The sequence below is a fragment of the Theobroma umbraticum genome, unplaced genomic scaffold (assembly GCF_002168275.2).
Source record: "Theobroma umbraticum cultivar Fairchild unplaced genomic scaffold, ASM216827v3 scaffold_228.0, whole genome shotgun sequence".
Taxonomy (NCBI): domain Eukaryota; kingdom Viridiplantae; phylum Streptophyta; class Magnoliopsida; order Malvales; family Malvaceae; genus Theobroma; species Theobroma umbraticum.
Genome location: NW_018397274.1, coordinates 2,438,617 through 2,463,890, shown reverse-complemented (window position 1 = coordinate 2,463,890; position 25,274 = coordinate 2,438,617). Strand labels below are relative to the sequence as shown.

Here is a 25,274-nt window from a genome sequence, read left to right as displayed (position 1 = left end):
ATATGCATAAAATGAATAATACAATTAACCTAATTAATTAAATATATTTTAACTATATCTAATGTGTTTAAGACACAATTAATGTCTCAGACAAGTGATACAATCAAAACACAAAATAGATAAAACTAAATTCAAATCCGTTTTATATATTTTTTACTGTGTTAAGTGTTACCATATCAAGTCCAAAATTACGGATCTAATTGTAATTAGAAATACAATACAAATTATTACAAACAAAAGAAAAAAGATCGGCTGTATGATTCAGTAGTAGCCAGGCGCCTCGGCTGCTATGCTTTACAGTACACATCGTCTGAGGTCGGAATCGGACAAAACAAATACCACCTTTTGAAAAACCCAAACCAGTAATTTGACGCGGCGCCCTCTGATTGGTCAACCTCTGACTCGTTGCTTTCGCCACCAACATCCAAAGCTACCCCCGACCATCGAAAAGACACCAAACCCCGAAAAGCAGAGTTCAGTCTCTCACCCCATTTTCTCAGACTTTCGAACAGTTTCCCACCTCCGAGACAACAACATTCTCGAAAACCACAGTAAGCCCACTTCCAATTTTGTTAACACAGCTCTCTAATCTCACCAGTGCAGCACGATATTTCTGTCCTACAAGCTTTCTTCTTCACCCGCATTCTCTCGCCTCTGCGCTACAATTCTTAACCTTGCTTTCCTCAAATTACTTAGTAAAAGAGCGTACGGTTTAGTCCAGAAAGCTCTAAATTAGAAGCTTTTACGGGTCAATTTTGGGATGATAAACAATTGAGCCGTAAATGTCGGGACCGCCGAGGGTAAGGTCTGTTAACATTGCAACGGAAATGGAAGCGAGGTCGGTTCTGGGCCCGACCGGGAACAAAGGTCCTAGAAAGCCTGCCCCTAAATCGGCTAAAAAACCGGAAAATCCGGTTCAAGAAACTGGTGAGCGTAAAGAGAAAGAGAAGGAGAAAGAATTGTTGAGCCCACTAAAGCAACAAATGCCTGTTCCTCAATCGTTGACTTTGACTGCATCGATTTTGTGGCAGCAGGAAAGGAAGGCGGGGAATTTATCGATGAGCTTGTCGTGTTTGTCGGACGGTGGAGCATCGTCTTCGTCCGCAGGGTCGTCGTCGAGTGGGAGGACTGGAGGAGGGCGGCGGGGTGGTGGGGTTGGAGTCGGAGTTGGTGTGAGGAGGAAGCAAAGGGGGGTGAAAGTGGAGAGAGTTGAGAGTGGGGTGGAGGTGGAGTCAGGGGGCGGTGGTTGCTTGGAGGACAAGAAAAGGTGTGGATGGGTAACACCAAATTCGGGTATGTTTTTGCATGTTTTCTGGTGTTCTTTCCAGCTGAGGTGATATGGTTTTGGTAATTGGCAATGATCTTATTCCTTATGTCTATAGTGGGTTGGAGTTTGGAGTTGATTTTTATGTTAAAATAGTTGAATTATGTTAGAACTTGCTGACAAGTTTGAGGAAATTGGCTGAAACATATATATGTCTAAGTAGTATACTTTGTTACTGTTGGTCTTAATTTTCAACAGATGAATGGAGAAACAACTTGACACAACCTACACTTAAGTCCAGTCAAGTCTTTTTATTTCTTGGGTAGCAAGGGGCGAAGCTTGGTGAATTATTTATAGTAGTTGTCAAAAAGAAATTGCTTGTTGGTTACTAACTGAGTTTGGTATTGTCTCATTGCTGATTTGGCACTTATTTTAGAGGGTACAATCGGTAGTCATTTTCATTCTAAGGACTTTGAAGCTATTTAAGAAAGCTGTCCTCCTTTCTGTTGGAAATACAAGTAAATTTTACTGAATGGCTTTCTTTCAACTTTTGGATCCTATGGACAAATTTTTATACTGCTAGGAAAGGTTTAGCCTTCTATTGCCATAGGATTTAAATGTAGTTTTATTTCTTTTTATTCTCGTTTCCTGTTTTTTAGAATAGTACCAGCAACAAATATTGGTTAGTGAATATGCAGGCAAGAATCAGCAGGTAATATGTGAAAAGCACTGTGCTAGACTTATTGTACGATTTTTACAACAAAAGAGACAAGAAAGGTTAATGCTTTATGTGGCTGTTCATGCTCCTATTATACTATGTTCTTTCACATGTTGGAGTTGAGTTTTCTTGATGTTGGATCTTTTTGGAGACAACATAATTACTCTTAAGGGATTCTACGGAGTCCAATTGTAGATTAAGTTATTGGTTCTGAGTCTTATTTAGGTGAAAGTTGCTATTCCCTGAACTACAGCAGAGTCAGTTTTAGGGGGGATGGATTTGAGTAGTAATTGTTAAAAAGTAGGATGGGTCTAAAATGATTCCTATGTAATTGAGTAAAACCATGCAAAATTTAGTATTATATTCTGGGTCCACAATCCCTATTTCCTCAAGAAGAAAACTTTGTGACTGTCTCCTTTAGTTTATTTTTCCATTCATTACTCACAATTTTGGTTTTTCAGTTCCATTTGTGTCTACTAGTATCAGATTTGGGAGTGGAATAGATAGCTTTTATCTGAAGCAAACATTTGATTAACCTAGAAAGTATGCCATTTGATGTTTTAGCATGGCTGATAAAGAAGTTAATAGATAAATTAGTATCACTGAAATCTCATTCTGTAGACTACCTGTTCCAGAACTGTGCTGGCTGATTTGCCCATCCTGAAACTTATAGATTACTGATCCCGACCATCTCATACTTTGAGCCAGTTTTATCAGAGACCAAGCATCTATAAGTGCATATCTTAACTCTAATTGTTTTTTGCTATATTCCATACTGTACTTAAATGTATGGGCATTTTGTTTTAAATGTGAAGAAAAAGAACCAGAGGGCATTTCTCTTATTGTTTAATATGCAGTGTTGTTTTCAACTAGAACAGCAGCTCAGCTGTGTCTGCGCACATGTCTGGATGCATTTATTTGCATGATTCATGAGTTGTAAAATATGACTTGTATTTAACTTCTGTAATTACAATTCTGAGTGCTATAAAACTGCAGTTATCGCAGTAATTTCAGGTTGATGAGATCATGTATGGAATTACTATGAATACAATTTTTAAGGGAAGGTTACTATAGATGGTTTGGTAATTTAGACCAAAGAATGTACTTTATATTTATGTTAATTGAATTATAGCATAAATGTTGGGGCAAAGTTACATTTAATCTCAGTGATTTTGGATGGATTTGAATTAAGAATAACATTTATATCATTATTCTTAATTAAGGGTAAGGTAACTAGAGATGTTTTAGCAATCTTGACTTGTGAATGCGCTGGATTAGGAGGGTTTATCTGATTGAAATTCAGTGACAAAAATTATGAAAGTTAGACCAAAATTACAGATTGTCTTGGCAATTTCAGATTAATCTGATCTTGTACGGAACTTCTATGGTTATTCTTCATTAAGGAGGTCACCAAAGATGGTGGAGCAGTCTAGTCCTATGGATCCAGTGAATAGGAAGGGTTATCTGATTTCATTTAAGCGACAAAAAAAAAAAGGCAAAATGTAGAGCATGATTACTAATTGTTTTATATGTAAATTACAATGACTGGTTGTGGTATTTAGAGATAGGGTAATGTAGTGGAAAAGAATTTCTGTAGCTAATTTTCATATAGGGTTTTAGGCTGATTTATGTTGTGTCGAGTTGCATTCATTTTATCATATCCAGCTACTTAAAATCCATGCTCCTTCTTAATAATATGATTTGCCGCTCCTAAGTCCTAATACTTCTGCTCTAGCTTACTCCTTTGCAATTCATTAAGGCTGTAGGGACTTGCTTTCCCCAAAAGAATCCTATATTGCTAAGGCTTATAGTGATCTTCAATACTATGTACCACTCGCTTTTAGCGTCTGTTTTTAAGTCACTTTTAATATCTTATAAACATTTGCAACTACTAACTGCTATTGCTCCTTGAAAGATCCTTGTTATGCTGCTTTTCACGATGAAGAATGGGGAGTTCCAGTTCATGATGACAAGTATGTCTGTCTTCGACCTTTTTTAAATGCCTACACAAAATTTCAGATCTTGGCTTCCTTAGCCTCATTATTTTGCAAATGCAGGAAACTGTTTGAATTGCTGAGCTTATCAGGTGCTTTGGCTGAACTGACATGGCCTACCATCCTTAGGAAAAGGCATATGTTTAGGTATTGGTCATACTTTATGAATAGTTGTGTCTGTGAGTTTGTCAACTGCAAATTCTGTAGTGGTTGTCACATCAGCTTTCAAGTATTCATCCAGAGTATTGTGTGTAAGTATTTATTGGTATTGGGGGGCTTTTACGTGTGATTGATGCTGATCGGCATCACTTTTATTTGTGTGCAGGGAAATCTTTCTGGAGTTTGACCCAAGTTCCGTTTCAAAGCTAAGTGAGAAAAAGATATGTGCTCCTGGAAGCCTTGCCAGCTCTCTTCTATCACTATCAGAGCCGAAGATTCGAGGCATAATTGAAAATGCACGTCAAATATGCAAGGTAGGAACTTATTTTCATTACTGATTTGTGAATCTCTTGTTTTTACATAGCAGAAGCAAAATGCAAATTCTTGGAGTGTTCTCTGAATCATTGATTGTTTGGCAAAAACTAGCGCACATTATAGTAGAAAAAACATCAGTTATAATTAACTAATATTCCTTAACTTCACAATGAATTTAAAGAGATTCACTGTTCTTTAATGATTCAAGAGCAATTTTCTGTTATGTATAGGTAATAGATGAGTTCGGGTCATTTGACAAGTACATTTGGAGCTTTGTGAATCACAAGCCACTAGTTGTTCAATTCCGGTACCCTCGCCAGGTTCCAGTCAAGAGTCCAAAATCAGAAGTGATAAGCAAAGATCTTGTCAGAAGAGGATTCCGGAGCGTGGGGCCGACAGTCGTATATTCATTTATGCAGGCGGCTGGACTGACTAATGACCATCTCATTAGTTGCTTTAGATTCCTGGAATGCATAACGGGATTGGAATCAAGGGAAAAGGGCAATGGTGAGGCAAATGGTGAAACTAGAAAACTTGAGGAGACAACTGGCTTGGGATAGCCTATCACTAGATGTCTGGGAGTTACTTTCAAACTGTGTAGATATATATATATGCACATACATACATATGGGGTTTTTGTTGAGGGGTTGTAATTTTGGTCTGTTTGAGACTTTGGTGAGTGCTGGCGAATGCTTTGTGTACAAATGTGTACTTGTCTAGAAACTAGGGAGAAAGATGCATGTTGCATCTTATAAATGCCGTGACTTTGATGGAAAGGATAGCTGATCCTTACAATTTTCAATCAATAGAAATTTCCACAAATGCATTGAAGAAACCCTTTATGAGTTGTCATGTCAGGTGAGGTGGTGGCTGGAAAATCTTCGCCTCCAGAATGGGAATATCTCCAGCTTAGAAATTAGAAAATGTGGGCATCTTCCTCTGGATTGTGGGACAATGAAATGCGACGTAATTGAGGAACATGGACTGATGGACAGTTAATTCTAATCGAAAGGTCAAGTTGTTTTGTAAGAATAATCCCTTGCTTAACAGAGTATTTGAGAAATTGTCCAGAAAGAAAGAAAGCACCCTTAACAGGAAAAAGTCTGCTGACTCAGCCTCGGCCTGCTTTCAGTGCATTTATCACATCAATGACACAGAGAGACGCCCAGCTGGATTCACCTTACGACTAATCTTTTGTACGGAATTGGAGCAGTTGCATGTGGGCGCACACGCTTGGTTGGGAGCGTTGGTCCTCTCTCTTTCTGTCTTATTACACAACTCGGGAAGTCTGCAAAACGTAGAGAACATGCTGTGTTTTGCAATCCCTGTTCACTTCCTCAATCATATTACTCGCTTTTGTTTTTTACTTTTATTAATTATCATTTTCTTAATGGATAAACAGTAATGACTAAACTTCAAAAGCTTTAAAATATTAATAAAAACTTTCGTCAAATTAGTATCAACTAGTTCAAAAATTCTCAATTTTAAAATGAATATATTCGGTCTTCAAATGATACAAAATCTTAAAAATGAGAAGAATAACATTTAAGCTAAAAAAAAAAAAACAAGAATCGAACATGGGGTTTGATGAGTTTATACTAATAGGGAATTATAGCTATACACTTCTTCTAAATCAAGAATCATTTTTGAGTACTAATTGTTATGTAGGCTAGTCGGAAAGCAAAATCAAAGTTTTCTACCCAGATTTTGTTTGTTGAATATTGATGAGTGATCATGAATGTTATTAATGGCCATAGATCCTTTTTCTCCCTGGTTTTTGTTGTTCAATTTCACCTTGAAACCTTCATGATTTAACTATCCTATAATCAATGAACATGAAAGGCAGAAATTGGCTTCCGTTCTTCTATCTTGTGAACAAAATATAATCGAGCTTAAAACATCTGATCATTCACTGAGTTTTAAAACTCATTTCACTCTCCTTGATTAAAGGGGAGAAATTTCGTAAGTAATGATAGAATTTTCTCTCAAAGTTTTGTACATGAAAACATAGAAAGCTGTGGGGAACACTTGATGCTCGAATTTTTCTTTTTTGAACGTAACACCTGATGTTCATACTCAATTTCAAAGAATAATTACAAGAGGCTGATGCTTGAACAGATTCCAAGTTCTATTTTCCGTTTTTTTTGTTTGGGTCTTTTTCCCAATTCTTTTGCAATGTTGTATTTACAACATTCTAAGTTCGTAACCATCTACTTTGCTCATAAAATCATACAACTCTTTGTCAGCTGGAATATTTTCCCAACCAGACAAATCCTAAAAGGGAAAGGAAAGAGAAGAAGAAGAAGAGGAAGAAAAATCTAATTGATCTATGTTGATGATATTTTATCCATTCTTTCAATTGGACTTTGTTGAAAACATTCTTCCCGATATGGCTGCTGCTAGTGCTGCTGTGAAATTGGGGTCTTTTGTCAAGGAAGATGCCATCTGCTCCACCAAATATTGTCTGACTTCTGGTGACTCCATTTTGGACTTAGAGTTTCTAGCTTCATCAGTACTGGCCTTAGATTTTGTGAGGTCTAGAGTAACGGTTGGTCCAGATGAATTAAGTGTGGCTGAACACGGGACCGAACCAAGGGTCATACAGCGGCTTGAACCTGATGTTGCGTCCATTTGAGAAGGGGGAAGATGGTTGTGTTCACCTTCATAGGTTGCAACTAGAACAAGCTGATCTTCAACGCTTCTTTGCACCTGAAAACATCAGGAAAATCAGCTTAATTAATGTGCTGCTCTAAATATTTGTTATGTAATCATGAAATAAAGAAGGGGAAGTGCAGCTTGGCTTACCTTCTTCTTGACAGGGCAGCTTGGTGCAAAAGAGCATTTGAAGTAAGCTCTTGGGGAAGGATTATCCCTGGTAACCTTTTGTCCATATTTTCTCCACTGATATCCATCCTTCACAACCTGAAACACAAATCAAGACTGCTCAATTAGTCACATGTATAATCAACTTAAATAACCAAGTAAATTTAATCTACTTAGAATCAAATTGAGCCATATTTTATGTTCAATATAGAGGGGATTGTTGTAAACTTACAAGACTGGTATCAGATGCTTCAGTCCTGACAGAAACTCTTGAAATTTTGGCCTTGATAATTTCTTCTCTTGCTTTCTTGCATGACTCTTCATCAGTTGAGCTGCTCTCTGAATTTCCGATGATGCCAAAGTTATTATCATTGTTGTTGCTGCTTTCAGACTTCCTTTTCTTTGAAGGGCTAAGCTCCTTTTCAGGGTTCTTGCTCATTAAATCCATCAACTGGCTTTGCAAAGCGTTGTAGCTCTCACACATTGCTGTCAACATTTCTGTTAGCTTCTTGTTTTCCGCACTTACACGATTCAATTCTTCCACCAAAGCACCAGTCTGTGTAAAACAAACACAAGTAAAATTAGCTTAAAAAGAACCCCCAAAAGGAGCAAGCTTTGACGACTGTTTCCAATAAAATTAATTCTCCTGGATGTTAATTTTATTGAAATCTATCCATAGAAACCTTTTAAATTTCCATAAAATATCCATGGGCATACCTCTTCTTTCGCTGAAAGCTTCTTCCCAAACACAATTAAGTTGCTAGTCGACTCCTTCTTCTGAAACATAACATATCAAAAAGCTTCTCAGTTTAGCAATTCAACTAACCGTGTGAAAACAGCGAGAAACTTTTCTTTTCTTTTTTTTTTTCCAGATCAAATTTTAAACGTACCGGAGTCCCAAGTTGTAGGGACCTGGCAGAAGCATTAAGATCCAACGAAGTATCCACCCATGAAGAAGAATCCATTGCTTTTTCTCTAACCAGAACTAACTATTGCTTTCAAATCTTCAAGCAAAAGACCCAGACCAAGTATATTATCCACCAAAAAGCCAGATGTTGCCTCGAATTGACCAAGTGAAGAAGAAGAAGAAGAAGAAGCTTTGCTCAATAACCTTCAACTGAAGTTCCAAACCAAGTTCTCCAGATTGGCTCAAAAAGAACCAAATCTAGAAAACTATATATAGAAAGAAGAAGAAGAAGAGAAATAAACAAGCTGGGGGAAACTTGGTGGAAAGAGAGCAATAAATTAATAGAGAAAGAAAGATAAGGCAAACAGGTCAGAGGATGATGGCATGTGCTTTTAGTTAAAGTGGTGATAGAGCAATAAAGAGCTTATTTATTTATATACTAGTAATATTACATGGAGAATGTGCTCGTACATAAAAGAAAAAAATATAGAGAGAGGGAAGGGATGGACGAGATTGTCGGTTGGGTTTGAAAATCCTTTGGGCACAACAAATTTTTTTTTGGGGTTATTGATATTGTCAAAGTCAAGCACACCATAAAAGTAATGAAACCTTGGGTGCTGTTTTGTTTTTGGAGAGACGAATGAACAAGCAGAGAGAGGTTTATTGTTGACCAATCTTTGTCTACAGGACCCATACCTGTCCTGTCTTTGGTCTGCTTTTTCTTTATTTTTGAAATATTTATTAATCACAATGGATGTGGGCTTTGCTTTCTCATCACGTTTTCAAGGAATTTTCCACGTTAAATGAATCACTACTATTTTATTGTAACGCTTCTTCGCTAGGGAGTGAATGTTTTGAATTCTTCTTGACTTTCATGTGCTGCACCTCATGCATATTCCTATTTCTTTTCTTTTTCTTAGATACTCCTTAATTAATTTTGGTGCTCTTTGTAATTCCAAAATTATAAAAGAAAAATTCTTTTAGATAATGATAAGATATATTGTCGTGGTGAATCAGGGACCTCATGGTTCTATACTTAGCAAGACTCTAATCATTATAACTTTAAATTTTTAATTTTTAATTTTAAATCTAAATTATGAAATTATAATTAATTTATGTAATAAGAAAAAAATTAAGAATGTCTATGGGTACTTTATAATATCTGACTCAATTAAATAAGATTAAGAGTCTTTATTATTGAATTTAGGTAAGCTTTCAATACTAAAATTATTACATGTCATTAGTTCGGGTAAGGTTTGAGTAGTGATCTTAGAATGTAACATTTTACATTTAAATAAAAATTTAATTTTAAAATATAAACAAATTTTATAGATAAGATCGATATGATTAGATCATATAAGTTTGATATGTCAATTAAAATATATATATTTTCGATAAATTTACAAAAGCATTCAAGTTGGGATAAGAAAATGCGAAAAAAAATCCAATTTAATAAATCTCGTCCCCACTTTTATCATTTGAATATATGGTTTTCTCTTATATGAGAAAGGAGCAAGTTAGTTTACCTAAACAAGATGCTAATTGATTAAAACAAGTGGCAATGGAACATTTTTATTTGTTAATTATTCGTTTCTTAAGGCATGGGGGAACACCTTTTGTATGGTACGAACCTAGGACTCTCGAAAAGGTGCTTCAATCAAATGGGAAAAATTATATTATAATTAAGGTAAAGTTGCAAATTAAAATAATGCAGTAAACATTTTGACCTTGTACATGAATTCCACATGATGGTAATATGGATAATTTATTATGCCCCTTGATCTTATCTTATGCTCTTCCTTTTTTAGGTGATTTAGAAAAATGAAGACATTAATTAAATTAATGAGATTATACCCATCAATCATATAACAACATGGTGTGAACCAAAATGTGCATATGATGAGGTAATGACTGATTAACTTTAGCAATTATTCAAGTAATTGTATAGAGTGTTGCATTCTTAGGGAAACACACACGAGACTTTTAACTTGAAATTCTCAAATTCGAATATTAAGTAAGGTCAGAGTTTATATGATGGAAGGAATGTACCTCTTGCCCTGTAGATGAAGCTCAATAAGCTTTTACATGTACAAAGGAACTATATAAATTGTTGCAAAATTTTTAAAAAAATAAATATTAATTTCTTTTTCAATATACTTGATTACTCTTGTAAGCAATTAACCACTTAAAATAATGCTTTAAATGTAAAAATTTGAAATCATTCATGAAGGAGAACTTGTAAAATATTAAATAAAACATATTTTGAATAAAAATCATTTGAAAAATTATGCATGTAAATTTCTTGCTGTTTTTTTTTTTAATAATTAAGAGACGGGGATTTGAACCCTCCTCTTTCGACAAGAGGATAATGCGTCAACCAATGAGTCAAATACTCAAGTGCTATCTAAAATCTCATTTTAAACATATTTATTGTGATCCATGGCATTAGTTACTGTTATTTTTCTATTTAAATAAAAATAAAAATCTTTCAATATTATGGTTTTTAAATGGTATATTTTATTTTTGATACATGAGAAATTGTTAGTATGCTTAGCTGTTAAAATTTCCATAAAAAATGTTCAATATATAGTTTTTTTTATAATATTCAATCCTTTGAAATATGATAAAATGATTGATTATTTAATTATAAATGCTAAAATTTCCATCCAAATCTAATAATTTAGTATTTCAGTAGTAAATTATCAGTCTTAATTATCAAATTTCTCTTAAAGTTTAAGGTTCATTCAATTATGCTTAACAAAGAAGAAGAGTAAAATTTATTTAGGAGCAAAGTTGGTAAGAATGCTTAATGACCAATCGAAAAATAATAGTCTCATGGGTTTGAAAATTATATTCTCATTGACCCTTTTTGTCAAGTCTAGAATTTAGGTTTGGGCAATTGCTTATTGCTTATCCACAGAAAAATTAAGGTGCACCTATCAATCAACCAATTTGGACTTTATATGTATTATTCCTTTCACATTTTAGGAAAATGACAAACAATTAAACCAAAAGTCCCTCCTCAGATACAAGTAGGTTAGGTCTCTTTCTATTGCCCATTTTAATTATTTCTAATTAATTAATTAATTCCCTTCTTTGAAAGTTGTTTGAACGTAAGTATAGTTGAGTAATTATTGCTTTTGGTGAAATTGGATTTATTTGGATAGTGCTTCCAGTTTATTCAACGGAATTATAATTCTAAATCTAATAATTACACAATAAAGATTTCTATAATTTTAATAATTGTTTAAGGGAATTATATGTGAAGTCTTAACTTTAAGGTTTTTTTTTCCTACAAAAAATTTGAAAAAAAAAACTCTTAAACTATTCGAATTAAAGTAAATTTGTATTCTTCTATTGTATTTAATCAAACTCATATATTTTTGCACTCGAGCATTTAGCTCATTAGTTGGTACATGATTCCTATCCAGAACGTAAGGCTCGAATCCCCCTCTCCTAATTTAAAAAAAACTCATATATTTTTATTTTGAATCAAATAAGTTTTTATTATTCTATTGCATTAAATCAAATTCATATATTTTTTATTTTAAGTCAACTAGGTCTTTTTAATTAACAGTCAATTAATTGTAATTAATCAAAATATACTACTTTGTAATTTTATACTCACATGGTGCTAGTGTGACGAGGAAAGATCCACTCCTCCCACATCGGGCAGGAACGGGTAGGTCCTGGGCTATAAGAAACGGGGTGCTGCACACCTGTGACAACCGGTTTTCATGGGAGAGGGTAATGACCCCGTGACAAAGTGGTATCAGAGCGGACTGTTGCCTCGTCCCGACTCACACCAAGCGCCCGGGTCCGGGAAAGGTCGGAGAGGGGTAGGCAGGGTGGTCGGCGGCAGCGGTGGCCCGACAACGGGGACGTTGTCGAATCGGGTGGGTGAGGGTGTGACGATCCCACATCGGGCAGGAACGGGTAGGTCCTGGGCTATAAGAAGCGGGGTGCTGCACACCTGTGACAATCAGTTTTCATAGGAGAGGGTAATGACCCCGTGACACTAGCATGGTGTTGATGCAAAAGATGAAAAACAAACATGATCATATAATCATGTTACATTATTATTTATGATGCTATATTAGTATGCCATATCAACATTACATTATATACAATGACAAATGACATAAGTAGTTAGTCCATTATTAATCTTGGTTGAAAATAAAATAATAATGATTTGATTAAACTAATAAAAAATTAAAACTTATTTAAATTTTACTAAATAGTTCAAGGATTTATTTTAGTATTATACATTTTTCAAGATCTTAATAAGATCACTTGATGTAATAAAATTGTTAATTTAATATTTGAAAAATTAAAAATATAAAATCAAAAATGAAATCATAATTATGTTGACTAACAAATTTAACATACAACATGATTTGACTCAATTAATTTTGTTTTTGGATAATTGAGATGTTTCTTTATCAATCTGAATTTTGCATAAATATATTCGGGTGGATAATATAATGATAAAAACGTATTAAATAAATAAATAAAAGTTTGTTAAACATGGTAATCAAAGGTTTCCTTTAGGGAGTAACTTGGATCACGACCCTACATTTGACAAAAAGAACTAGTCAAGTTGACTAATTGACATTTTACTAATTTTTCAAAAATTGAACAAAAAAAGCTGCCCCGGGTTTGTAGCTAAGTGGTCCTCAAACGACAGCCGACAGCCATAATTGAAAGAAAATCTTTATAATTGCTATTCTTAGTGTATCAATCACATGCATTGTGTTTATTATTGTTCAAATAAAGATTACCAGACATAGTTAAGACGTTAATTAAGGGTTAACAATTCTCTGTTTCAATCACTGACAGCTGGCAAACACTTTTGACTCCCAACTGTCGTGTTGATCCATCAAGAGGCAGAAACAGGCGTGTTAACTAGATACTGGTAATTAACAATTTCTTTTTTTTTGTTTTATTTTTTAAAAAATAAAATTATCTTGAGGTTTTATTTATTTTATTGAGAACATCTGGAAATTAAGAAAACTAATAAAAGCAAACAATGTCAAGAATTGGAAAAAAAATTATTCTACGAAAATGAGGGTCAAATTATATTTAATTAAGAATCATTATCTGATTTCTTATTTTGACTGCAAAGTAAAAAATATCATTTTTCTTAAATCTTTTGATCTTTAATAAAAATGAAATAAACTAACTTTTTTTTTTTGTTTGAATTACGAAAACTATATGCTTCTATTGATTTCTTACTAATTTCTAATTGCTTTTGAGAAAAAGAATTTATATTTTGATACAATAAAAAATAATATTTTAAACGGTTAAAAAACATATTTTATTGATAATAAAAATCGAAAAATTATCTAATACATTACTGGTGAAAATTTTCGTTTTTTTTTAAGCACATTTAAAAAGTAATAAATTAATATTAAAAAAAAGAAAGTAGTATATTTAAAGCTAAAATCATAGTTTAATTATGTCATGTAGTTGGAAAAGAAGAAAGAAAAAAATCCAAGGCGGAAAAGAAGGGAGTGTTATTAAAAAAAGATGGGAAATTGCAGAGGCCTTGACTAATTAACACATGTTTTATAGTGGACGGTGGAGAGTTGATAGAGAGAGAGAGGGTGCGTCAGGGAGTAATGGGCAATGAGATCATGGCTTGGCTCACGAATTCACCATTGTTTCCCCAAAAAAGTCCTTCACCCAATCTCCATACAAAGTACACAACAAGACTCAACCGTGGACCACGACTCACCCACAACAAAAGAAGGAAAACAATGAAACATTTCGTGTTCGGTCAGTTCATTGAACCTGCTGAATTTCAATATTCAATCCCTACAAAAAAAAAAAAACAAAACAGTCGAGTTCATGCACTTAAGCTTTCCATTTAATCTTATTTTCTTTACAAAAAAATCAAATATATGTCCAAGTCCAATTCATTTCGTGACCAAATCCAAATGGCAAATGTGAATTCCTAGGACCAGCTTTTTCCATGTCCACCTGCAATTAATTCGACGACCAAAATTGATGAAGAAAACCTAGCGACCCACTGAATCGCTGCTATACTTTCTTACTGCATCTTCTTCGGTCTTGCTTCTCAACCGCATGCTTTGGAATTTTCAAACTCTTGCTTTGGTTCACACTTCAGTTAAGGAGTTAGGTCGCCTTCTTCATATCCTAATGTCCAGGGGTTTTTATTATTATAATAATAATAATAACCCCAAAACAGGGAAAAGAATCCTTTGATATTCATGTCAAGGTTGCTTTGGAAGCTACATCAACATGACCCCTTTTTTCAACCTTGATGAAATTAATACCACTAATTAATATACTTATTATCTTATTATATGATATAATTAACATCTTACTCTGGGCGAAAAACACGTGTATAATGCCTTTAAACACGTGAAAATGTATTTTTTTAGAGGGATTTGAATTTTGCATACACCAGATAGCACATATCATTGAATTCATGTTTATACATTCATGTTACGTTTTGGAAGAGTTAACAGAGTGGTGAAACATGTGTGGTATCAGGTTGGGCGTCCAAATGAGGAGAATCCCCTGTTGCAGTTTAAAAAAAAAACGATTGAGCAGAGTTTCTCACCTTGTCTTCTCTCACGAAATCTCATTGGACCGACATGATGTTGTTCTCAGCCTAAGCCTTTTTTTGTTGAACTCTGTATCTAATGATGTTTCTTTTCTCTTTTTCTTTCTTTGTTCTTCTTTCTTCATGTGTGGATTTTGTTTATAATTTAGCCCTTTCTTTTGGGATTAATTGCCACTCTGTTTTGCAATTTGCTTTCTCTTTTTCTCCCTTATTTAACTTTCAATTATGACATTACCATTGTTAAATTTTTAACATAAATATATGATTTAAAATCAATTGATAGTAGATTGAATGATTTTTATTATATTTATATGTGTAAAACACACTCTATTTAATAGATGTGAAATTTTTTATCACCATTTTTATATCTCTCAAGTATACGCGTAATAAACATAACACATGATAAAAAAAATTACAATATCCGACTATTACGAAGAGAATAATACCAAATTGACACTTACTTTAATACTATGTTACGAAAAGAGAAATTTTGTATTATAAAATTATATAATTTTATATATGTGAATGAGGTATATATAACACAAGAAATAGAAAGAAATGAAATAACCATTTCGTCTAATTAACTATGTCATTAAGGTCTTATTTTAAATGCATCTAAACACTTAACTAATGATAATTGATTTACTATTTGAATATAAGACTCCAATCACTACCAAAGAAGATAGTAAATTTTATAACAATGAAGTATCTAGGAAAAGAACAAGAAAAAAATGATAAAATGGTAGGAATTTAATGATCATTCTTTTTTTCAAGTCTAATATGGAAAGCAAAATGAGAGGAATTTTAAACTTTCTTATATATTCCAAAATTAATAAAAGAGGATTGAGATTTAAGTATGTCCTTTTATATGTATTAATAAAACAGAACATAAAAAAATAAATAAATATAGGTTGGTATATAAATTGTGTTATTAGTATATAGCCCAAAAGTTGTCAAGATCAAATAGTTGGAGTCGTACAAACTGATGGTGACAGCGAAAGTCGTCAGATTCATACGGTCGTCTAAGCAAGTTGGAATATTTGGGAGGAATTCAGAATGCCAGCGATGGACCAAAAGTTTGACACGCTTTCTCTCTTTTCTTCCAAGTATTGGATAGGGTCTCCTCCTTTTGCACGTTTTTCCTTTTTTCTTTATTTTTTTTAATTTTTTGAGAAAAGAGAATTTTATTTTATAAAAAAATACTCAACCAATTACAACATGAAACAAAGCAAATAACTATAAACATAGCTCCTCGTATTGCAAATGAAAAAGGGCATTTCATAAAATTTTTTTATGGAAAAATTCAATGGCACAAATCATGAAAAGGCAAAAAGAATATTTTTTCCATCATGCCAACTAAATTCCCTACCCAACATCGTTACATCATAAAATCTTTTTGAAATGCCTGTTGAGCTGAATTAGGCAAAATCAGTAATATCTATCCGTATAATCTGTTCCAATCTTGGGTCTTTAACTGATTTGGCGAGCACATGAGCAGCCATGTTAGCATCTCTTCTACAATCATGGGCGGACTCATGTTGGAAGAAGTGGTGTCACATGACATAATTTATTTTTTAAATTATTTTATTTTTTATATTATTTATATAAGATTTATTGTAGTTAATATACTAATGAATCTATTTTTTTTTTGTAATTTTATGGAAAGTGGGGTCAAATACTTCAAGTAAAAATGATTTATCAAAAATTAATTTATATATTAATATTTAAATAACATAAGAAAAGATAAAAAAAATTTATGTAATTTAAGATTTTATTAAAAACGTCAAAACTTAAACTACTCTTCCTGTCTAAAAATTTAAATCCTTCATTTTTTCAGTTCTTGGCTGTGTTTTTCACTCTCTTAAAACAACTCATCGTAAGTAATTTTTAACTCAAATTAAGTTTTTAAATACTTTATATCTAAATATTTTTGATTTAATTTGATAATTTGGATTCATAATTATAATCTAGCTAATAGAAAATAGTATTGCATATCAAATAATATCTTAAAATTATGAGTCTTTTTTTATTTTGATTTATTTTGTAAATATATTATTTGATTATTTGATTGTTGTATTTAACTTTATGTGGTTTGTGGATACTTATATTTAGTTTTGATCAATGAATAGAAAATTATCAAATTGTTAGTTATTGAGCTTGATAATTTGCTATGTAAGATCAACTTTTATTTAATTTTAATATTTTAATTTATGATAATGAATAGTAATTTTTAACAAGTTTTATAATTTTAGATAAATAAGCCACGAAAAAATATTTGAAAAGAAAAAAAATTCTCTCACAAGATTCAAATCTCGAGTAATAACAACAAAATTCTACTAATGATGGTACTTAATAATATTTTTTTAAGCAAAGTTGTATTGAATTTGATCTAAGTACTCTCCCAACAGATCCGAACTCGAGAAAAAGACTTTTTGAGTATCATCCTAATGACACTACTCAAAAAAATTCATGAGTCCGCCTCTATCTACAATGCATTAAAATAGAACAATTAAACTAGTTCAAGACCATACAACAATCTTCAACCACATGTCCCATTTTTTCATTAAAATTTTTGCTCGTTATCTAGCTAACCACTTGCAAGCAATCAACTTCAACTTCATGAACATTTGCTTCTTCTCGATAGCACACCAATAGGGCCCATAGCAACAATCTTAACTTAGTCGCCGTAGAATTTGTATTGAACACAATATTCGCACTACCAGCAAGCACTAGCTCCCCATTAGAGTTTTTAATGACAAAACTTGATTTTTCCCACCTTTCGTCGTTTAGTTCCAAAATTGTAGGTTCACAATTTAATTTGGTTCGAGCTAGACACCTCCACCATTTGCCTTCAGAGCAAGTAGTTATTTGATTCAACCTTTCTACAAAAATCGCAGCCTTGTACTAGGCATACATGTCATACTTGAACAATCTGGCTCAGATTCATGCTTTCATTCTTAAACACAACTGAATTTCGACTCTTCCTTAAAGCCCACATAACTCAACATATTTCCTCTATATCATTTTTATCTATATGTTGTAGCAGCATATTAAACTAATCATTTATCAAAGAAAAATGACGTGATATGTATTGAAAGCTGAAGGTAAAGATGATATTTAAAGAAGACTTTAGAATGATCATGTTTGAAGATTAAAAGAGCAGAAGACTTGTATAATCATGAACAAGTGAAGAACACGTGTACTTTTTTTGTTGTACAGGATGTAAAGTTTAGTTTTACTATTACTGTTAATAGTTACTTTTACGGTTGTAATTAGTTAAAAGTAATTGATTAGTTAGTTAGATGGGTTAATCAATTGTTTGTATAAATACTCTTGTAATGATAGAATTTAGTACTGAATGAATTGTTCTTTTCTTTCACAGTAGCTTCTTGACTTTTCCATAATCTTCTGTTTCATCTCTCTAGTTCATCTCTCTAGTTCATTTCTCTAGTGATTTTTGACATGGTATTAGAGCAAACCTCAGGTTAGGGATTTCGAGATTCTTAAATTCGAAGTTCTTACTTGTTTTTTTGTTGATTTCCAGTTACTTAGAATCATTCTTGGTGAAATTGTTGTTGAGTTTCTATTGTTATTCTTGGGATTTCTTGAATCTTCATGGAAGAAAGTACAATAAGTAGATTTGTTGTTTCTCCAGTTCAAGATCCACAATCACCTTACTTTTTACACCATTCTGATCATCTAGGATCAGTTGTTATTTCACCCAAACTTAATACGAACAATTATGTTTCATGGAGTAGATCCTTTCTTTTAGCAATCTCAATTAGGAATAAACTAGGGTTTCTGAATGGAACTATTGTTAGACCAGCTGTGACAGATCCACTCTTTGATTCGTGGACAAGATGCAACAATTTAATAGTGGCTTGGTTATTAGAATCCATAACTCCTTCTATAGCTTCAACTGTATTTTACAGAGATTCAACTGTTGAAATTTGGAATGCTTTGAAGCAAAATTTCTCACAATCTGATGACACAAGAGTATGCAATTTACAATTCACTTTGGGAAATATATCTCAAGGAACCAGATCTGTGGATGCTTATTTCATTGAACTTAAAAGAATTTGGGAAGAATTGAGGAATTACAGGCCATTACCACAATGTGAATGTGGTAAACGCAATCCTAATTACTTTAAGAAATATTCAAATCAATATTAAAAGGATATGATTTTTAGGTTCTTAAATGGTTTGAATGATTCTTATTCTGCTATAAGATCACAGATAATCTTGTTGGATCCTATACCTAGTCTGGATAAAGTATATAGCATGGTGTTAAGGGAAGAGGCACAAAGAAATTTGTTGATTCAAGGTCAACCAGTGTTAGATTCATCTGCCATGGCAGTAGTATCAGATGACAAGAAAAGGCTTAAGAAATATGTCATTTATTCACATTGTCACAAGAAAGGGCATTCAAAGGATAAATGCTATAGATTAATAGGCTTTCCTAAGGATTTTAAGTTCAACAAAGGAAAAAATGCATACAAGAAAGATAAGTCGGTGAAGAATGTGTCTACTATTGGAGGAAAACAATCTAATTTTGATGGAAAACGGCCTGCACAAGATGATGAGGTTGCTAGAAACAGCACCATATTTTAGATGTCACTCATTAAACAGCAAGTCAGCAAGTTGATGAATATTTTAAATGAGAATGGTATTAACATTGATGATGGTAAGGAAAGTTTTACATCTTCTCAACAAAGCAAACATTCCTTGGTCAATTCTGCATTTGCAAGTATCATTTTTGGTCTTGTATGTTCTAGTAATTCCAATAATCTTCCATCTAAATATAGTCATGTGAATGCCATCATGATCAAGCATAATTCTTGGATAGTAGATACAAGGGCAACAGATCATATTTCTTGTTCTTTAGATAACTTTGTTTCTGTTAAACCAGTGTCTAATTGCTATGTACAACTTTCAAATAAGGCAAAGGCTTTAGTCACTCATGTTAAAACTATCAAACTTCATCTCTCACATTGACTGATGTCTTATATGTTACTAGTTTCAAGTTTAATCTCATTTCTGTAAGTAAGCTCACTGGTTCAAAAACAAATTGTGTCTGGTTTACTGATGAAATGTGTGTTGTTCAGGATCTGAATTCATCCAAGGTGATTGGGGTAGCTAAAATCATTAAAGGCTTATACTTCATGCAAGTAAATGAAGATGAACAAGATCTGTCCAAGTATAGTTTTAATAAAGTCATTAAATCGGTCAATATGTCTTCAGTTTTCAGTAATGTAGTTACACATCCAAATTTTGATATGTGGCATTTTCGATTAGGTCATGCGCCTCTAAAAAGAATAAATGTAATTCATGAACATTGTTCAAAAGTTCAAAGTTCATCAGGTTTATTTTGTGAAGTCTGTCCTATGGCTAAGCAAAAAAGAGTTCCATTTCCTATTCATGTACAAGCTACTGTCAGTCCTTTTGAGATTATACATGCTGATATATAGGGACCTTATGAAATTCCTACTTTTTCTAATCAAAGATACTTTCTTGCTCTTGTAGATGATTTTACAAGATTCACATGGGTTTTTTTGATCAAATGCAAGTATGATGTTTCAACTATTATTTCTAGTGTTACTAATTTTGTTAAAACTCAATTTAAGACTTGTATTAAAATCTTAAAGATTGACAATGGAAAAGATTTTGCTCTCATAGATTTTTTTGCCAGATTCATCATTTTACTTGTGTTAAAACTCCATAGCAAAATGGTAGAGTTGAGAGAAAACATCAACATATTTTAGTGGTTGCTAGATCTTTATTGCATCAGTCTCATGTTTCTTCTTCATTTTTGGGGATATGCCATTCTTACTACTATTCATATTATCAAAAAAATGCCAAGCAGGATTCTTAACAATTTAACTCCATATGAACTTTTGTATAAACAGTCACCTTCTTATGATCATCTTAGAGTTTTTGGTAATTTTTGTTTTGTCTCTACTCTTAGTCAGTATAGGAAAAAGTTTGATCCAAAGGCTAGTAAGTGTATTTTTTTAGGATATCCAAATAGTATCAAAGGATATAAGGTGTATGATCTACTTGCCAACAAGATTCTAATATCTAGGAATGTGATTTTTCATGAACATGTATTTCCATTTCAATCTATTGACAAAAATTCATATGATCATGCATTTTATCAAACACCTCATGTGCATGACATAGATTCTGATTTTTTGGATGCTGTACCTCATTTTGTTCCATCTTATGCTACTATTTTTGTTTCTGCACCTTCCATTCAATCTCCTACATCTTCAAATACTTCAGAATCTTCACATTTTGATAATTCTCCTTCAAAGTCTAAAGAACAGTCTATTTCTGGTAATCATATTGACTCTACAATTGACTCTTTTGATTCAAGTTCTGTTCACAATGCTGATATTCCTAATGATTTTGTACCACCTAAGAGAAGTGACAAAATTAGAAAGCCACCTAAATATCTTAAAGCTTATGATATTGGCATCCCTAATTCTTCCAATTTTGTTACTTCATATCCAATCACTCAGTTTTTATCTACCACTCAGTTGTCTCCTACATACAAGGCTTTTACTGTTTCTTTGTCACATATTCTTGAACCTAGTACCTATCATCAAGCTGTTAAATATGCTCATTGGAGAGATGCTATGGCTGTTGAACTGGCAGCTTTAGAGTATAATGGCATATGGAGTATAGTTCCACTACTTGCTAATTCTCACGCTATTTGTTGTAAGTGGGTTTATAAAACCAAAATGAAGGCAGATGGCACTGTAGAAAGGTTTAAGGCTCGTTAGTGGCCAAAGCTTATAGTCAAGTTAAGGGATTTGATTATCAAGAAACATTTAGTCTTATTGCCAAGCACTGCACTGTTAGAGTTTTCTTGGCTTTAATAGCTACAAAAGGGTGGTTTTTATCTCAGTTAGACATCAACAATGCATTTTTTAATGATGATCTTGCTAAACAAGTATATATGTCTTTACCACCCAGTTATAAAGTTCAGGGGGAGTATCCACCTAATGCTAAGCTTGTGTGCAAATTACATAGGTCCTTATATGGTTTAAAGCAAGCTTCACGTCAATGGAATGAAAAATTTACAACAGCCTCGATACAATTTGGTTTCCAGCAATCTTTATCAGATTATTCATTATTCATAATGAATGCAAAGAATGGTGAATTCATAGCACTTCTAGTTTATGTTGATGACATTGTTATTAGTACAAGTTCTTTACAGCTGGCGGATGTTGTTAAAAGGTATTTAAGTTCTCATTTCAAACTCAAAGATCTTGGTAAAGTTAAATATTTCCTTGGATTGGAAGTGGCTAGATCAGCAAAGGGGATTTCAATCTGTCAAAGGAAGTATGTTTTAGATATGCTAGATGAGCATGGATTTCTAGGTGCAAAGCCAATGTCTACACCTATAGACTATAATCATAAATTTGAAAAGGCAACTGTTGAAAAAGAATTGACTAATCCTACTGTATACCGATAGCTTATAGGCAAACTTTTATACTTGACCTTCACAAGACCAGATATTTCATATGCAGTTCAAACACTCTTTCAATTTATGGATAGACCTGGACATGTTCATTTGATGGCAGCTTATAGAATCTTAAAGTACTTGAAGGGTTCTCCAGGGCAAGGCATTCTTTTAAAATCAAAATCTGATTTTCAATTGTCTGCATATTCAAATAGTGATTGGGCTGGTTGTCCAAACACACGCAGCTCAATAACTGGTTTTTGTGTTTTCATTGGTGAATCACTAGTAAACTGGAAGTCTAAAAAGCAATCAGTTGTTGTTAGAAGTTCAGTAGAAGCAGAGTATCATTCCATGGCTGCAACCTATTGTGAAGTAATGTGGATGAAGTATTTACTTGCAGATTTTGGAATTGAACATTCTACATCTATAAAGCTTTACACAGACAGTCTATCAACTATTCATATATGTAAAAATCCAGTTTTACACGAAAGAACACAGCATATAGAAATGGATGTTCATTTCATCCGTGATAAAGTAAAATCTGGGTTAATCATTCCTATTCATGTTTCAACAACACTACAAGTTGCAGATTTGCTTACAAAGGCTTTGCAACCAAAGAGTTTTCAAAGGCTCCTCAGCAAGATGAATGTGCATAACATACACAGTTCATCTTGAGGGGGAGTATTGAAAGCTGAAGGTAAAGATGATATCTAAAGAAGATTTTAGACTGATCATGTTTGATGATTAAAAGAGCAGAAGACTTGTATAATCATGAACAAGTGAAGAACACGTGTAATTTTATTATTGTACAAGATGTAAAGTTTAGTTTTACTATTATTGTTCATAGTTACTTTTATAGTTGTAATTGGTTAAAAGTAATTGATTAGTTGGTTAGATGGGTTAATAAGCTATTTGTATAAATACTCTTATAATGACAGAATTTAGTACTGAATGAATTGTTCTTTTCCTTCACAATAGCTTCTTAACTTTTCCACAGTCCTCTGTTTCATCTCTCTGGTTCATTTCTATGGTAATTTCTGACAATATGTCACTAAATCCCCACTTGGAAAAAAACCAAATCGCTTTAGGAAAAGAACAATCACATAAAATATGAAAGTTGATTTCTAAATCTACAATACATAATGGACAATCTACATCAACAATAGTATTTCGCCTAATCAAAGCAGCGCTTGTTGGAGTGAAACCATTAAGGATCTTTCATCCAAATCAAAGAATTTTCCTAAGCATATTAAGCCTTCATAATTTCCTCCACTCAGAAGCTACATTATCAAAAAAGTTTGTCCCAATTACTTCCCCCATTGATGCCAAGCAAAGCAACTTGTATCGTAATTTAACAATATATTCCCTGTTCTTACTATTATGCCACACCAACTGATCTTTTGGCCTTCTTCAACTCAACAACAATGAAAGAATAAGATTACTTTCATACTGCAGAATGTAATCTCTTACCTTTTCGACATCCTAAACTATCTACTAATGCATTATAAAATCTGTTATGGAAATTGCCCAAGAAACAACAAAGATAAAATCCAGAGAAATCAAGCAACCAGAAAAAGACAAAAATTTATGTGGTTCGGCCTTTTACCTACATCCACGGAGTGAAACTATTCTTATATTATTGAGAAATTAAAGTACAATAAATTTGACCTTTATGGCCTCCCGCGACAAACATTAACTCAGATCCTTGCACAACGTCTTTCTCAATAACCTCCCAAGAACACTCACCCAAACCACTCTAGCTCCACCTACAGTAAAAGACAAAGTTACAAAGTGTCCCTTCTCTAAAGCTCTCAAAGCACTACTTACAATTCTAAAGACTAGAGATCCACTTTTATAGTATAAAAGTCCAAAGTAGAATGTGATTAGGACTCTATGTGGAATAAGAAGTTGAAAACTATACAACTACTTAATGTTGTACATAAACCAAAATTCTAATCAAATAAGATATAGAATTCTAGTCAACCTAAAACTCAACAAAATCACTAACCTTTATAGAATTTATCACCATATTTGGACCTGCTACAATTAGTCTAGAGGTATTGTATGGTATCCAGTTGTCCTTTTTAGGTAGAATTTTCTGCCCATCGCCAACCCTTCAATAGGAACCTCAATTAATAAGGCCTTAACTCTTTTTAATACTACACCATAAATAGCTCAGATTGGAACCCATAAGAGCTTCCAAAAAACTTCCTTGGCAAAAAGATCGAGGCTTTAACACCTTGTAAGCAAGTGTAAACCTCTCCATTTGCAATCTCCATCCTTGCTTTGTATATATAGCCAAATTAAAGTATCGAGTGTCCCTTAAACCCATGCCTCCAGAATGTTTTGACAAACACATAAAATGCCAATTCTTTCAATGTATCTTTGAATTTGTATCATTCCTTCCCCACCAAAATTTAGCAATAACAGAAGCAGTTTCCTTGCATAACCCATTAGGCAATTTGAATCAGCTCATGATATAAATAGGTATTGCTTGTGCTACCACCTTAATTAACACTTCTCTCCTAGCTGCTGAAAGTAATTTGTTTTTTCAATTGGAGATTCTCTTCAAAACTCTCTCCTTATAACTAAATTTGTGTTTCTTCAAACCTTCACAAATAAGGGGCATACTAAGAAACTTACCTCCCCATTGATCTCTCTGTACACCCAAAATTTGATAGATTGTACGTATCCATATCTGCTTCACTTGAAATTCTAACCATAAAGACTGGCAGATTTTTCAAAATTTATTTTTTGGCCTAACACATGTTCATAACTTTCAAATAAATTTTTAAGATTCATCACCTCCTGAACTCATGTTTTCCCAAAAATCATGTTATCGTCAATGAAGAATAAATAGGTAATGATTAGACCACCTCTATTTATTTACAACTTAGAAAAATTTTTACTAATCTTCACCGCTGGCAACAAATTAGATGAAGCTTCAAAAGTGATTACAAATAGAAAAAGAGACATCGGATCACCTTATCTCAATCCTCTGGTAAGCACAATCATATTTCTTAGGACCTTGTTA

At 33.0% G+C, this 25,274-nt stretch overlaps 2 protein-coding genes across 2 annotated transcripts; one reads left to right on the top strand and one right to left on the bottom strand.

Annotated features, from left to right (window-relative positions):
- Positions 1-230: 230 nt before the first annotated feature.
- On the top strand, positions 231-5,779 carry LOC110427245 (DNA glycosylase superfamily protein). Its single transcript, XM_021442721.2, has 5 exons — positions 231-1,293; positions 3,898-3,955; positions 4,040-4,123; positions 4,302-4,449; positions 4,681-5,779. Exons 1-5 carry the CDS (start codon positions 783-785, stop codon positions 5,008-5,010), a joined length of 1,131 nt encoding a protein of 376 aa, XP_021298396.1. The 5' UTR covers positions 231-782; the 3' UTR covers positions 5,011-5,779.
- Positions 5,780-6,490: 711 nt separating this feature from the next.
- On the bottom strand, positions 6,491-8,628 carry WRKY40 (WRKY DNA-binding protein 40). The gene is made up of 5 exons (XM_021442767.2): positions 8,164-8,628; positions 7,991-8,050; positions 7,506-7,829; positions 7,256-7,372; positions 6,491-7,159 (listed from the first exon to the last, which is right to left on the bottom strand). Exons 1-5 carry the CDS (start codon positions 8,236-8,238, stop codon positions 6,806-6,808), a joined length of 930 nt encoding a protein of 309 aa, XP_021298442.1. The 5' UTR covers positions 8,239-8,628; the 3' UTR covers positions 6,491-6,805.
- Between the last annotated feature and the right edge of the window lie 16,646 nt (positions 8,629-25,274).

What these genes read in the sequence shown, in the direction of transcription:
- LOC110427245 (XM_021442721.2), top strand. Translation starts at nt 783, where the DNA reads ATGTCGGGACCGCCGAGGGTAAGGTCTGTTAACATTGCAACGGAAATG. An exon ending in ATGGGTAACACCAAATTCGG is followed by an intron (nt 1,294 to 3,897) that starts GTATGTTTTTGC and finishes GCTCCTTGAAAG; the next exon opens with ATCCTTGTTATGCTGCTTTT. An exon ending in AGGAAAAGGCATATGTTTAG is followed by an intron (nt 4,124 to 4,301) that starts GTATTGGTCATA and finishes ATTTGTGTGCAG; the next exon opens with GGAAATCTTTCTGGAGTTTG.
- WRKY40 (XM_021442767.2), bottom strand. Translation starts at nt 8,238, where the DNA reads ATGGATTCTTCTTCATGGGTGGATACTTCGTTGGATCTTAATGCTTCT. An exon ending in CCCTACAACTTGGGACTCCG is followed by an intron (nt 8,051 to 8,163) that starts GTACGTTTAAAA and finishes GTTATGTTTCAG; the next exon opens with AAGAAGGAGTCGACTAGCAA. An exon ending in GCTGCCCTGTCAAGAAGAAG is followed by an intron (nt 7,160 to 7,255) that starts GTAAGCCAAGCT and finishes TGATGTTTTCAG; the next exon opens with GTGCAAAGAAGCGTTGAAGA.